General features: G+C 33.9%; 2 protein-coding genes across 2 annotated transcripts; both read right to left on the reverse strand.

Annotated features, from left to right (window-relative positions):
• Positions 1 to 2988: 2988 nt before the first annotated feature.
• LOC131145786 (transcription factor MYB98-like) lies at positions 2989 to 4941 on the reverse strand. The gene is made up of 3 exons (XM_058094972.1): positions 4307 to 4941; positions 4081 to 4207; positions 2989 to 3630 (listed from the first exon to the last, which is right to left on the reverse strand). Exons 1-3 carry the CDS (start codon positions 4939 to 4941, stop codon positions 2989 to 2991), a joined length of 1404 nt encoding a protein of 467 aa, XP_057950955.1.
• A 1427-nt stretch (positions 4942 to 6368) lies between these two features.
• LOC131145787 (transcription factor MYB98-like) lies at positions 6369 to 8381 on the reverse strand. The gene is made up of 4 exons (XM_058094973.1): positions 7750 to 8381; positions 7513 to 7639; positions 6693 to 7037; positions 6369 to 6641 (listed from the first exon to the last, which is right to left on the reverse strand). Exons 1-4 carry the CDS (start codon positions 8379 to 8381, stop codon positions 6369 to 6371), a joined length of 1377 nt encoding a protein of 458 aa, XP_057950956.1.
• Between the last annotated feature and the right edge of the window lie 3208 nt (positions 8382 to 11589).

Here is an 11589-nt window from a genome sequence, read left to right on the forward strand (position 1 = left end):
AATACATATGTTTAATTCAATATGTTGGGGGGAGGGAGTTTTGTCCTTGTCTAGCTCTTACTTTGTTGGAAGAACATAGAACATATGTAACGACCAGCCTAATTTACTATATATATATATATTTTCCATATAAAGATAATATTAATAATTCTAACATCCAACTAAACTGTCATAATCATGATCAACCTAGACCCATGGGTACCAGGGATATAGTTGTCATAAAACTCTGATACCTAAGTAGCGGAAAATATAAAATCATATACATGCCATAAACACCAGAAACCATACCTGAGTTCTACTAAATCTGTTATATATATAGTCATCCACAAAAGACCAAAAAGTATTCCTAGGGTCTCAATCCAAAAATCTATTTGACCCTAACTCACCCACTTACCCTACAGAGAGGGTAGCTCAGCCCACTTCTACTGCTGCGGGGCTCTATCTACCTTCCTACCTGGATTTCTTAAAATGTTTGTAATGCTGGGGTGAGGCACCTCTCAGTAAGGGAGACAAATTAGTATCAGTGTGTGGCAATATGAGTATTTTTCATGATATACATATAAACAGTACATAATTCATATCAGGGATAAACAGTTGTATCATAATTGAATAAAATATGATTTAACATAACATAATTTAACATACTAAATTCCTATACTAGAAAATCATCTTATATAAACATATTATACTTAAATTATTACCCAAGATAGATAGATAGTTAATTATCGTCATGTCTTACCCCCCATATGATAAGATTTTTCGGCCCGAAGGCTGGACCTAGCAATGGCTGACTGACCATGCTAAGTCAATTTCGGTGACAGTATAAGTACGATGGGCCTGTTCCACTTGTGCCGAACTACCAGGGGAACTATGACACTCCCATGAAGCCACATGGATTGCCATCTCCCACACTCTACATAAGATTTGTGGTAACACTAACATAAACGTAAACGTAAACGTGAACATACAGCTACGGTACCATACTTTATGAAACTAAACTAAGCTATCCAGGTCGTGATAACATATAATACATTTCATGATATTGAACATAGCAGTTTCATATATTAGGGTAAAACATAACATGATAATATTTTATTGAAACTTGACTTAACATGCATAATTACGACATTTTTTGTCGTCATATCATAATGTAAAAATCATAATACCGGCGCTGACATAACATGACGTACTTGTATATGAAAATCTTGCACTTGTTATCATAATATTCTTAAACCATAGTTTTTATACTGTTTTTTTGGCTTTCCTGAAAACTGCTATAACATATTTGTCTTGGAAAAATCATACTATTTCAATATAACATAAATTTCATGGAGATATTATACTCATGCCACACAAATGTTCATAGCCTTATAAACTCATAATTTATCCTGAAATCATATTTCCATATAAAATGTGTTAAAATCATTTCCCTGTTCAACAACAGTATTCCCAAACATAATTCTATATCATACATATTTTCTTGAAAATAAATGCTGTTAAATTCATAACAATTTTATGAAAAATATTGACTTAATTTATCCCTTTACCCGACTTACTAAGAAACCCACAATTTAAACCAAGCCTACACCCGTGTGTTACCCTAGCTCAACACCCTGAAATTACATTTTCTCCAACAAAACTTTAGTATTATTCTATCTAAAATATTCTCCTTAGTCCAGAAACACAAATACCTTATAAAACTTCAAATACCCAACTTACCCAGATTTTGGGATGGTGCTCAAGTTGGCCTAACCAACAAACCACTCTTGCATACTTGAAAAGAATCTTCCTGGCCCGGAGTAGCGTGGCGACTTACGATCGTCGAACCGACAAAGGACGAAGCTAGAACTGAAGAGAGAAGGAGGGAGAGACGTTTTAAAGAGAGAGAGAGAGAGAGAGAGAGAGAGAGAGAGAGAGAGAGAGAGAGAGAGAGAGAGAACCCTTCCATGCAAAATTCCTTTGCTGAAACCCGAACTTAGGATATTTATTAAATACGGATTCGTTGACGAGACATGTCACTTCGTCGACGAGTCCATGAAGGGAGTTCGTCGACGAGTCCATGAAGGGAGTTCGTCGACGAACACTTACTTCTCGTCGACGAATTTTAGGCCCTGAAAATAGCCCTCTTAGTAAGTTCTCGTTGACGAGACACGTGTCCACGTTGACGAGCCCAAGAAGCTTGTTTGTCGATGAGCACTTTGTAGTCGTCAACAAGATCCTGCTAAATCCCTTTTTAAAATTCTTTTTCTCTCATTCCTTTTATTTACTTAATTTTTATAATTCTTCAGGTCTCTACGACATATATGGTAGGATGAATATATACATTAAAAAGAAATATAGAAAAAAAACAACATACACACATAACAACATAACTAACTATATTATATAAAAGAGCAAGCTTCTTATATGTGTGTGTGTATATATATATATATATATTGTGACATTAATTTTACATGTTAATTTTAAATTTATATGTATTTAAACAAAATGTGATATAATTTGTAGACTCCTGTTAAATTCTAGTAGTTTGGATTATCAATAGTCTTTCTTGGTGAATTTATCTCAGCTAATATATTGGCTATAAACAAGGGTATTCCTACAATTAACCATATGTCTAATTAGAATAGCACCTAATATGTATTTACTTTTGTATGTACATTATTCATTTTCTTGTACATGGGGGACAATTAATCAAGAGACTGAAAACTTTGATAGAAATGTTACAATTTTTTTATAAGCTTCTTCGTCTCGTACAAATTGAAATTGAATCAAAATTAGAACATATTTTTCTTTTTCGAAAATTCTTGTATTATTTGTGCCTTGCAACCCCCCAGTCCTCCTATGGGTAATGTCAAACACAGACTAGGGTAGCCAAGAAAGAATTGTAAATAATTAATTAATATAACCCCAAGGCCTACGACAATAGTCAAATGAACTAATAGTAATTCTCCTACGAGTATAGTTTTCTTTAGTCTCTATTAACATAAATTATTGGTTAACTTGAGAGATCATCTCTACCAAATCCAACTCTTCCTTCACTTCACATTGCTTTAGTGAATCGACATCCATTAATGACATCCCCATCTCCTCTAACCCTTTCTCATCACCAAGTGCACTACAATTTGACATCTCATCCAGTAGTGAATCTATGCTGCATCGCTCATCAAACATGTTGTTCACGTTGAAAGGAAAATCCAACACATCGAGGTTGAAATCAAAATCCAGGGCTAGCCGATTATCCAAGTAAAATTTTGAGGCCACCATGGGCAAACTTGGAGCAGCTACCACTGTTAATGGTGTTGCTTTGGTGTTTATAATGTTGTTATCAGTATTGGCATGATCGCGAGCATTGGTATTAGTCTTAGACTTAGAATAATTTTTCTTGCGATCACTTTTGGTAGAAGTTAGGTTCAAACTCTTGATGTAATTTTGAAGGAGGGTACTTGTTCTTGGGAATTTTGAGTTGCACTTTCTTTTGGAGAATTGCCTTCTTTTGGTAGCATTCCAATGGTTCTTTATGTTGTTTTCAGTTCTTCCTGGCAACCTCTTTGCAATTTCTGCCCATTTGTTGCCGATTTCTTCGTGGGCATTGATCAGAATCCTATCCTCCTCTTCTGTCCATATATCTTTCTGCAATGAATCAAGAAGAACCAAAAACAATTAAGCAAAATGTTTGCAAGATATCTATGTATGTGTTGCTTTCGTATGTAGTTTTTATAATTTGTACTAATAATTCATGAAAATGCATGAATGTATTGTGCAACACACTTGCACACACATGTATGCATATATATAAATATTTTTATGCATGTACATATATGTGTGCACATATCTAAAGAAAGATGTATGCATGTGAGCGTGTTAATTCATGGTGACTATATCTATTATGCATACATGTTATAATCATAACATATTGTGTGTGTGTGTGTGTGTATTAAATAAAAGAGAATTAAGAAAATCAAAGTTGTGTTTGGCATATTGAATTTGACCCTTAAATTTGCGTGAAACTCAATATAATTTTTTACTTTTGTTATGAAAATGCACATAAATCTCAGTACACTAAATAAGAAAATTACATACCTTGATGTTAGGCCGAAGATGGTTATGCCATCTCTCTCGACATTGCTTGCCAATCCTTCCTTTCAACATTTGAGCAATTAAAGACCATTTTCTCACTCCATATTGTTCCACGAGTTGAATTAATAGTCTGCACATAAAATGTTATGATCATCATATGATAAATTGATAAATATATTTAAACCAAGCCCAAAAAATACACAAAATATAGCTCGCTAGCTATATCTACCTGTCTTCTTCAATAGTCCATTGCCCTTTGACCACATTAGACTCCCTGTTGCGACTTTTGTACGCTCTTCTCCCTAAGGTGGAAGTCTTAATCCCTTTGTTTGTGCCATTAACATTTTTGTAGTACCCATTGTTTGATGGCATTGTTGTGCATGAGGCTTCATCTGGGAGCACAAGGCTCACAGACTTGATCTCCTGGAAATTGAAGGGGAGAAAGCTTCGGCTAGCTCCCATCATGTTGCTATTAGGAAGGATGCTCCTATAGGGGTATTGGATGAATGAGTATCCTCCTCCACCTTGAAAGTTAGTATTGATATTGTCCATAACAAATGATGATGCTCCAGATGCACTATTTTTTTCAAATGCTTTAGATTTATAGAAATTCAGATTTGATGAACACCCACTATCCATAGGAGGATTACAATGTAGCATCCCAAAATCTAGAGAATTTGAGGAAGATCCATAGACTAGGACTTGATCAAGAGGTTGAGTATCTTGTAAAAGGGCTTTAGATGCAATAGCTTCCAAGGAAAATCCATCTTGCATTTCAGGTTTCAAGTAATTGTCATATGGAAAGATGGGTTGTTGGATGAAGGCAACATCCACTTCTCTATTATGCTTTGAATCAAATTCCATAGTGAGATCAGTGCATATGCATATCAGAGATGGAAAAGGGAATTGAGGATTTATGTGTATGGTGGGTGGCTTGGAGCTATATATGGGGTTTCTGTTTCTTAATGTGTGAGTGATAAGAGAGGGCATTTATTGCAGGTGGAGTGGGTCTTGGCCGTTGATCTAGACATGGTGAAATGGAATGAAAAAAAAAAATATACATATTATATATAGATGAAAGTCCTAGCTCTTAAATTTTTATTTACTTTTGGGTAATTAAATTGGGTTAATTAAAAATTAAATGAGACTTTGACTTGAAAAAAAAAATTCAATTGGTATTGGACTAATTAAAATGGGTTATCACATGAATAAAGGACATTAAGTATGAGGCTATGGTTTCAACAAGGACCAACATTTTGACCTACTAAAGTAATGTCTTGGTCAATTTAATTATTATGAGGATTAGAATAACTTATTTAAATCACATTCAAGGATTTCAAGAATTAAAAAATTAATGAAAACATGTTTTTTTTGGGGGGGGGGGGGGGGGAAGGGGTCTTTTTGTGAATAAATGGAGATTGCTATAAATTTGATTGGTCAAGAAGGTAACTATTGAGTCTTGTGTATGAAATGTAGGGTACTTTTCTTTTTCTTTTTGATATTTTTTGCTATTTTAATTAGCATGTTACGTTAGTAACTTCTATTACTTAAGTGGCATTTCGGTTATTAGAACTTGATACTTTCATATTGGAAATTTCAGTTTTAATTTTAGAAGACTGCTTTCCTTTGTGTATTTTCGACTCATTGAAGTTTAAATAAACAAAATAATATTACTAATTAAACTACGCTAACAAGAAAAAAGAAAAAAAATTAGGCGCCATATATAAGTAAATGGATTTATCAAGTGTGCCTTGAAAAATTCGAAGTTTGGCACAATAAACAATGTAACATTAAAAAAAAAGTGTCCTTAGGTTTTGTAACCGAAATTGATTTACTCTCTCTCTCTCAATTAGTGTTAATTTTGACAAGTCACCACCCAATTGTTAATAGTAAATTTGATGGTGGCTAAGGAATAAAATTTAAAAATATGTAAATTTCATTAGATAGTAAATACTATTAATGATAAAAAAATATTGTTAATAACAATAGTGGTAGGGAATGACCTTGATCAATTAAAAAAGTATTTTTTATTTGCACAAATAAAAAAAGTACTATATACGTACTTAAGGGGTGAAATAAAGAGGAAAAGAAATGGCGCACCTTTCATCTCTCTCTCTCTCTCTCTCTCTCTCTCTCTCTCTCTCTCTTGATAATCTTGAACATTGATTAGGAGAAGCCTAGAAAGAATCGTAGGGCAAAACCCATGTTACTCTTCCATGCATATATTCATTTATAAAGAATAATTAATTAATGTAACCTCAAGGAATAAAACAAGTCTCCATGAACATTAATTATTGATTAACTTTAGAGATCATTTCTACCAAATCCAACTCCTTCTTCACTTCACATTGCATCAATGAATCCATGTCCATTAGTGGCATCTCCATCTCCATCTCCATCTCATCAAACCCCTTCTCATTACCAATTGCACCACAATTTGACATCTCATCCAATAGTGAATCTATGCTACATCTCTCATCAAGCATACCGTTCATGTCAAAAGGAAAATCTGATATGTCGAGGTTGATATCGAAATCTGAGACTAGCCGATCGCCCAAGCAGAACTCCGAAGCTGTTGTGGGTAAAGTCAATGGCCTTACAATTGGCGCTATTGCCTTTAGTGGTTCTTCTTTGTTGTTCACAATGTTATTATTGTCATTGGCATGATTGTGAGCATTGGTGTTAGTTCTAGACTTAGAAGAAGAGTTTTTTTGGCGACCAGTTTTGGTAGAAGCTAGGTTCAAGCTTTTGATGTAGTTTTGGAGGAGGGTGCTTGTTCTTGGGAATTTAGAGCGGCACTTTCTTCTAGAGAATTGTCTTCTTTTGGTAGCATTCCAGTGGTTCTTTATGTTATTTTCAGTTCTTCCTGGCAATCTTTTTGCAATTTCAGCCCACTTGTTGCCGATTTCCTCATGGGCGCTAATCAAAATCCTATCCTCCTCTTCTGTCCATGTATCTTTCTGCAATACATTAAGAAAAATCAAAATCAATTAAGCAAATTGTTGGCATCATATCTTTGTGTGTATTCCTTTTTTATATGATTTTTATATTTTTTCCTTTCAAGAGAGAAGAATGAAAAATTTGTGTTTGCATGCATGTGTATATATATCTTAACTTATGCTAGGTACTCAACATTCTTGAAAATGCATGCATGTGTTGCATATACATATATACTTATTTTTTTTTTTTCTTGAAGAGGGCGGCACCTCCTAGCTTTATGTATGTGGACATGTTACTTCATAAGTACTATACATGTTATAATCATAAAATATTATTTGTATCATTGTATGTTAAATAAGAGAATTAATAAAATTAAACTTTTATTTTGTGGATAGAATTTCCAACCTTAAATATGTGCAAATTGATGTAAATTTTTTTCACTTATGTTATGCAAATTCACATAAATCTCAAACAATAAATAAGAGAATTACATACCTTGATGTTAGGCCTAAGATGGTTGTGCCATCTCTCTCGACATTGCTTGCCAATCCTTCCTTTCAACATTTGAGCAATGTAGGACCATTTTCTCACTCCATACTGTTCCACTAGTTGAATTAATAGCCTACACATATATAAAATTATAATATCATCATAAGTAAGTTGATAAACATATTTAAAACAAGCCCAAAAATGAAAAAAAATATAATTAGCTTGCTATTTAGCTATATCTACCTATCTTCTTCAATAGTCCATTGCCCTTTGACCACATTGGAATTCTTTTTGCGACCTTTGTATGTTCTTCTCCCCAAGGTAGAAGCCCTAATCCCCTTGTCTATACCATTAAAATTTTTGTAGTATCCATTGTCCGATGGGGTTGTCGTGCACGAAACTTCATCTGGGAGCACAAAGTTCACAAGTTTGATCTCTTGACAGTTGAAGGGCAGAAAACTCCGGTCGACTTCAATCATGTTGTTGGCCGGAAGGATGGCTCGATGAAGATATTGGTTGAACAAGTACCCCCCTCCACTTTGAAAATTAGTACTAATATTCTCCATGACAAAGGATGACGCTCCATAGGTACTATTTTCCCCAAATGGCTTAGACTCATACATATTCATATTTAACGAACACCCATTATCTAGAGGAGGATTGTAAGGTTGCACCCTAAAGTCAGGGGAACTTGAGGAAGATCCATAGATTGGGAATTGGTCAAGAGGTTGAAGATCTTGTAATAGGGCTTTAGATGAAGCTTCAAAGGAAAACCCATCTTCCATTTCATGTTTCAAGTAATTGTCATAAGGAAAAATGGGCTTTTGGGTGGAGGCAACATCTATTTCTCTGCCATACTTTGTGTCAAACTCCATAATGAGATCAGTGCATGCACATGAGAGATGGAAATGGAAACTGAGGATTCATATATATTGGTGGGTGGCTTGGAGCTACATCTGGGGTTACTGTTTCTTAATGTGTGTGGGATAAGAGAGGGCATTTATTACTGCAGGGTGGAGTGATCGTGGCCGTTGATTTGGACACATGGTTGAATTGAATCGATAAAAAAGCCATGGTGTGTATTGATGAAAGTCCCAACTCTTAAAGTTTTATTTAGTTTGGGTAATTAAATTAGGTTTGGACTAATTAATTAATCAACTGGAGTGTGGACTTTGACTAAAAAAAGGTTCAATTTGGGATTAGGCTAATTAAAATGGGTCATCACCTGCATAAAGGACATTAAGTAAGAGGTTATGGTTTCAGCAAGGACCAATATTGGGCATACTAAGTAATGCCAATTGGTCAATTTAAGTATTATGGGGACTAGAGTAATTAATTTAAATCACATTCATGGACATCAAGAACAAGAAAAATTAGCCAAAACACTTTTTTTTTTGGATTTTTTTTTTTGAGGGGGGTGAGGGGTGGAGCTTTTGTGAATAAATGAAGACTACTTAAGTTGATCAAGAAGAAAATCAAAGTATTCAGAATGAAATATAGGGTACTGTTAGGGATTTAGAAACAATAACCACACGCACAAGCAAAACAAATACGCAAAATAAGAACATTAGAATTTACGTGATTCAGTCTAATTTGACCTACAAACTACTTAAGTTGATCAAGAAGAAAATTAGAGTATCCAGAATGAAATATAGAGTACTGTTAGGGATTTAGGAATAATAATCATATACACAAGCAAAACAAATACGCAAAATAAGAACACCAAAATTTACTTGGTTCGGTTTAATCTGACCTACGTCAACGGAGGACACCGAATATACTATAATCTGGGAGAAAAAACAAGAGAAGGAGACACACACACTCAACTCAATTGTCCATTTCCATTTCAGGTACTTTCTTTTTCCTTGTTTATTTTTTTGCTATTTTAATTTGCTTACTAGGTTAGTAAATTCTATTACTTCAAGGGCATTTTAGTGATTAAAACTTAATATTTTCATATTGGTGATCTCAATTATAGTTTTTGACGAGGGTAGGAAGAGGTTGGGTATGAAATGGCATGGGAGATACTTATGCTCTTATTGTATGGTCTAGACTCTTTCGGATTCTAATAAACAAAAAAGGATTACTAATTAAACTTCACACAAAAAAAGAAAAAAATAAAGTGCAATGTATGCATTTTAAAAAAAAAAAAACTTTTTTGTATCATACATGCTTTGAAAAATTGTAGGGTTGGTACAATAAACAATATCTTAACCTAAAAAAATTGTGTCCATGGATTTTGTAACTGAAGTTGAATTACTCTCCCTCCATCCCTTCCTAGCCCCTCCTCTCTCTTAGTTAATATTCATTCCAACGGGTCAATAAAACCAAATGGCAAACAGTAACGTAACATTCAACACATTTTATTGCTCGTATTTGTTTAGTAGATGGTATTTATTCCAATTAAAAAGTGATTTTTGGAATTTTTCTAAAGAGTACATTGAGTGAGCTTGCTTTCAATGTGGGGTAAAGAGTAAAAAATGTGTGCGATTAGTATCAGCCTCATATCTAATCTTTGCTTTCAAGTGCAATTGAAAGATGTGCGTCCTTTTTATGATGTCCTAATCTCAAGGGCGCTCTCTCTCTCTCTCTCTCTCTCTCTCTCTCTCTCTCTCACACACACACACACACACACACACACACAATCACATGCATAGGTTCCCACTAATTAATTGAGAGGTTTCTTGATGAGCTATTGTATGTAATAGTAAATCCATCCTCCATCTCGTCTTCCTATGTTTAAGTTAATATTAGAACTTGAAATATGACATGTACAATTATCTCAAATTCAAATGAACCTAAGATCCTACACATGCTTTCTTTCTATAATCAAATGATTTTAGACCATTAGATTGATGTGAACATTTCCGTTTTAAAGAAACTCAAAAATTTGTTGCATCCGATCACAATTGAGGGAGGGACCAAGAAAAAAAAAACATCAAGTAAATAAATTTTTCTTTAAAATATGCATATGGAAGTATTAAGTTGCTGAAATCTAAAAAGCTCATTTGTTAAAGCAAAGAGCATACAATAATTATTGAAGCTTGCACCGCTTCGATGTCTAAACTAACAAATGAGCTTTTTAGATTAGATAAGAGATTAAATATCTATGATCTCACTTTTAGACATTTGAATGTGAAGTGAGATAGTATAATCTTTGTAGGTTCTCTCCCAAGTTGAGACATTCTATCATCTCTCTTAAGTTGGTACACTTAGTGTGAGTAAGATCTTACATTTTGTTAACCATATCATGTTTGGCCGTGCATCCGTGTAGGCATTCTTTAGCTTTAGACAATATTTATTTTTTCTTTTTCTATGTATTAGGAAGTAGCATCTTGGAGCTTATTGGGTAAGGAATTCAAATTTGAAAAGTCATTACAAATGTGCATAGGTTGGAAGTTTTCACATTTCTCTAAGGCATTACATATGTCATCGTTCCATTTGTAACACTAGCAAAGGATTTTAGGAATTCGTATTGAAATAGTTTGTCCCTTTTTATTAAAGAAATAGTATTTAAGATAGAGTTTGAGAGTATGAATTTTAGATATTGGATTTGGATTTGGGTGGATTTCAATAAATTTCAATATAATTTTATACTACATTTTATCCAAATCCAGTACAACTCGAATTCAACACCATTTCAAATATAGGATAAGGATTTTTAGCATTGAGTTCATAGCTTTTTGGGTTCTACGATCGATCTAAGCCTTTTGCTTCTTTAACATTCCTACCCCACATCTTCTTGTGGTTGCACTCTCATATATTGGTTCGAGTGGCAATCCAAGAGGATGAGGGTAAATTGGGTTTAATGAAAACTAAATGGTTAAAATTTAAAGTAAATTAAAATAATTCAAGAAAATACATAAATATTAAAGCAATTAGGTAAATAAAGTAAAGAAAGAGAAAACAAATGCTTTATCATGATCTAATCTGGTTCTCTCAAAGCCTACTATTTTGAAGTTCCACTAAACCCCTCACTTTAGCGGCCACAAGGATACCGATAAACTCCTTGCTTTAATGAAGACAAGGATACCAAATTACACCCTTTACTTTGTACAGCAACAAGAACACTAATTTACTTTG

This window comes from Malania oleifera, chromosome 13, assembly GCF_029873635.1.
Source record: "Malania oleifera isolate guangnan ecotype guangnan chromosome 13, ASM2987363v1, whole genome shotgun sequence".
NCBI classification, from domain to species: domain Eukaryota; kingdom Viridiplantae; phylum Streptophyta; class Magnoliopsida; order Santalales; family Ximeniaceae; genus Malania; species Malania oleifera.

What these genes read in the sequence shown, in the direction of transcription:
- LOC131145786 (XM_058094972.1), bottom strand. Translation starts at nt 4,941, where the DNA reads ATGGAATTTGATTCAAAGCATAATAGAGAAGTGGATGTTGCCTTCATC. An exon ending in TGGACTATTGAAGAAGACAG is followed by an intron (nt 4,208 to 4,306) that starts GTAGATATAGCT and finishes TTTTATGTGCAG; the next exon opens with ACTATTAATTCAACTCGTGG. An exon ending in ATCTTCGGCCTAACATCAAG is followed by an intron (nt 3,631 to 4,080) that starts GTATGTAATTTT and finishes GATTCATTGCAG; the next exon opens with AAAGATATATGGACAGAAGA.
- LOC131145787 (XM_058094973.1), bottom strand. Translation starts at nt 8,381, where the DNA reads ATGGAGTTTGACACAAAGTATGGCAGAGAAATAGATGTTGCCTCCACC. An exon ending in TGGACTATTGAAGAAGATAG is followed by an intron (nt 7,640 to 7,749) that starts GTAGATATAGCT and finishes ATATATGTGTAG; the next exon opens with GCTATTAATTCAACTAGTGG. An exon ending in ATCTTAGGCCTAACATCAAG is followed by an intron (nt 7,038 to 7,512) that starts GTATGTAATTCT and finishes AATGTATTGCAG; the next exon opens with AAAGATACATGGACAGAAGA.